At 47.1% G+C, this 3,699-nt stretch overlaps 2 protein-coding genes across 2 annotated transcripts; both read left to right on the top strand.

The window, feature by feature from the left end:
- Positions 1-2: 2 nt before the first annotated feature.
- On the top strand, positions 3-2,179 carry LOC128276696 (uncharacterized). Its single transcript, XM_053015154.1, has 2 exons — positions 3-134; positions 198-2,179. Exons 1-2 carry the CDS (start codon positions 3-5, stop codon positions 1,896-1,898), a joined length of 1,833 nt encoding a protein of 610 aa, XP_052871114.1. The 3' UTR covers positions 1,899-2,179.
- Positions 2,180-2,857: 678 nt separating this feature from the next.
- On the top strand, positions 2,858-3,556 carry LOC128276695 (uncharacterized; the record flags this gene model as incomplete). Its single annotated transcript, XM_053015153.1, has 1 exon — positions 2,858-3,556. A coding segment is annotated over exon 1 (699 nt), but the record flags the coding sequence as incomplete, so codon positions are not given.
- Between the last annotated feature and the right edge of the window lie 143 nt (positions 3,557-3,699).

Consider the following 3,699-nt stretch of genomic DNA (forward strand, 5'->3'; position numbering starts at 1 on the left):
ACATGTTTGATGCACTTCTGCGCATCATAAAACCGGATCCCGATAAGTTCAACGTCTTGAACCACGGTGACCTGTGGTGCAACAATATGATGTTCCAGTACAATGGCGATGAGAAGATAAACGAAATCATGCTCGTAAGTGCCTTCCAAGTCAGAGCGATCACTTCAGTAGGAGTAACGATTACGAACTGATTTCAGGTCGACTTCCAAATGTGCATGTGGACCTCACCGGTGATTGATCTTAACTACTTCCTATTCTCGTCGGTTCGCGGAGACTTGAGGATGCACGAGATGAACAATTTGATTTGCTACTACTACCAGCACTTGACCGAAAACTTGACCCTACTCGGCTACGGCGGCATGCGACCTTCGCTGAAAGATCTTCACGTGGACTTTATTGAACGGCAATTGTACGGATTTGCAACAACCTTCTCGCTGCTACCGATTTGTTTGATGGAGAAGACGGACGATGCCTCGATCGATTTAATGCTCGATCAAGGAGAAGCCGGTAACGAGTTTAAACGAAAGATGTACAACGGTGCCGCCTATGTTGAACAGATGGGATCGCTTCTGGAGTATTTCTACGACATGGGAGCTTTCGACATCAATGGTCTGGGCGTCCAGCGTGCGTTGGGCGTTGATTGCGACGATTCGCTTGACTTACCGATGTGGCTCGATCGAAAGTTCTTCGAGGACGTGATCAGCCGTAAGCTTGGAGAAGCTCCTGCCAACGAGCGGATCATCAGAAGCGTTCATGTTGAACTTGCCACTAAAAAGGGCGATAACTACGCATCCGTACTGTATCGAGCCAAGATCGACGTACAGAATCAACGAACGGGCAGTGTTGAGAGTTTTTCGACGATAGTCAAAGCACCTCCGAAGGAGCCTGCGGAAAAAATCTCATACTTGGAGACTTCGGTACGCGAAACCCAGATGTACACCGATTATATACCGGCGTTCGAAAAGATGTACCGTGACAAGGGAGTCGAGGTTCAGTTTGCCCCAAGTTGTCTCAAGTCGTGCCGAGGTATTCCTGAGGATCTGCTAGTGTTGGACGACCTAACATATAGTGACAATCGTATGGCGGATCGTCGAGCTGGCTTGGACCTGAAGCACACGGAATTGGCACTGGGTTTGCTGGCGAAATTCCATGCAGCCTCCGCGGTATACGTGGATCGTGGTCACACCTTGACGGAAGAGTTTCTTGGGCCAAAACCGGTCGAAGGGTTCAGAAAAATGTGCAAAGATATATTTCAACCGATTCTGGACGATCTAATACAGGACATGGCGAATTGGGATCTCGAGCCGGATTACTATGCCGACTTGCAAAAACTGGCACGGCATATGTTGGACGAACTGGCACCAATGATGGCTCCTCGCAATGATCAGTTTAATGTGCTGATTCACGGCGATCTGTGGACCAATAACATGCTTTTCAAATACGGTACTAACTCCAGTATTCCATCAGTAGCCACTTTGCTAGACTTTCAAGTATGCTGCTGGGCATCTCCGTTGGTCGATTTGCACAATTTCCTTTTTTCGTCTGTCTGTGCCGAATTGATGTTGACCAAGCTGAATTATTTCCTTCGCTTCTACCAGGAACATTTGGCCGAGAGTCTTGTGTTGTTGGGTTACACTAAGCGTCTCCCAACGCTACAGCAACTTCACGCGGATTTCACCGACCATCTTCTGTACGGTTTCTTCAGTGCAATGCTGATGTTGCCGTTTGTGTTAGTTCCAGATACGGAAGACGCGTCGCTAGGTACAATGCTAGAACCAGGCACCGATTCTTGGCAACGGTTCCTGAAGAAGATGTTTCGTAATGACCAGTTAAGAACACATCTAAAAATGCTAATCCCATACTTCCGTGTACGCGGCATTCCATGTCAGGCGAAATGATTTGTCACAAGTATTATCCTGAAGGAAAGCCAAATAAAAATTTGCCATTTATTTTTCCAAACGTGGGTTCATGTAGAGGATGTATCTGTGATTGAACTGTCGGATGTAATCCAAACATGCCACAGTGAGGAATATCGTTATCTTTAAAGTATGATTGTTTAGGCTGGCCTGATGGAAATGACTACCGGAACCCGTATCGCAAAATTGACTCTGTCAGCTATTGGTGACATCAAGCCAGACCCGTGCCAATGAACTAGCATCGGGCGCACGCTCCATAAATGGTATAACCGATAACGGGCGAGCGATAGCGGAACCATGATATGATTACAATTTTGCGCGTGTCGAATAGATGGTATTTCATTGAAACGCGTGCCAAGGCCGTTTTCTACTGGACTTAATATTAAAACTAGCACTAAGACCGACGCATTACGATCGTGCATCACGGCTGCGACTAGTTCTAAACCACGATCCCTCGCGGCACACGAAAACCACAAATATTCAATGTCATCATCATTCACTTAACTCATTCACTCATCTGAACAGCGCCACTATATGTTTAATTGTGTTCAAGGTTCAAACCCACCCTAGGTTAATCCGGAATGCCGTCATTTTGTTGCACATAACCGGGGGCTCATATCCACCTAGCACTGAGTCTTTTAATCGAAAATAACTTTTTTGGACTATAATAAAGTATGGTGTTTTACAAACTAAAAACAACAAAAAACATCATAAAACATGAATGATGAATCATTAGAAAAACGCCACTTACTTCGAATAATGTTGTAGTTGCGACCAGAGTATACTACTCCACACAACGGACGCCTATTGACGGTATAGATAATAAACCTTCTGAAGCGCCATAGGTAAACCAAAACAGATTGCTTGCGACCCGTTTCTAGCTAGTACATCACGAGCATCCGAGCAGTGCGGACCTAATACCTAATCGTTTGAACGACACAATGGCGCCTCCGAAACCAGTTGCGGTTCCCTCGTGGATGACAGAGAACTTTTTTGTGGAACCGATCGCGGCCAGATTCGGCTTACTGGCTGATGAGTTCAACATCGAGGCTCTAGACGTTAAACTGGCCACCGAGGCCGGAGACAATTTCGTATCGATTATGTATCGTGTCGGGGTTTCAGTGCAAGTCGCCAGCGACACTCCCGGAGAGCGACGTGCTGTGTCGTTGATCGTGAAAGCTTTGCCAAATATGGGATTGTCGGAAGAGATGATCACCGCGATGAACGTGTTCCCGAAGGAGATCGCTGTGTACACAGATATTTTGCCTGCCTTCGAACGACTCTACCGGGACGCGGGTGTCGTGGTGGCATTTGGTCCAAGGTGTGTAAAGCACTGTGCCCAGCCGACGGACATTATTGTCATGGAAGATCTGAAGGATCACGATTTCCGCATGGCGAACCGGCGCAATGGTCTTGACATGGACCACTGCCAGACGCTGTTACGGCGCTTGGCTCAGTTTCACGCGGCATCTGCAGTGTATTACGAACGGAACGGTCCCTACGATAAGAAGTTTGCGGAAGGCGTGTACAGCGAAAAGAACCGCAACATGTTCGAACAGTTTCAAAGACAGCACGATGCCTTCATGCAGAAAATAATGCGCGAGTGGCCCAACAATGGCAACTTCTACGCGGACCTCATGGTGAGTATGCTCGCTGTAGGGAGATTCGGAACGTTTGTTTAAAGAGATTTATTGGGTTCCATGTTCCATGTCGCTTGCAGAAACACTGGGGAATGGACATGTTTGATGCACTTCTGCGCATCATAAAACCGGATCCCGATAAG

Source organism: Anopheles cruzii, unplaced genomic scaffold (genome assembly GCF_943734635.1).
Source record: "Anopheles cruzii unplaced genomic scaffold, idAnoCruzAS_RS32_06 scaffold02109_ctg1, whole genome shotgun sequence".
NCBI classification, from domain to species: domain Eukaryota; kingdom Metazoa; phylum Arthropoda; class Insecta; order Diptera; family Culicidae; genus Anopheles; species Anopheles cruzii.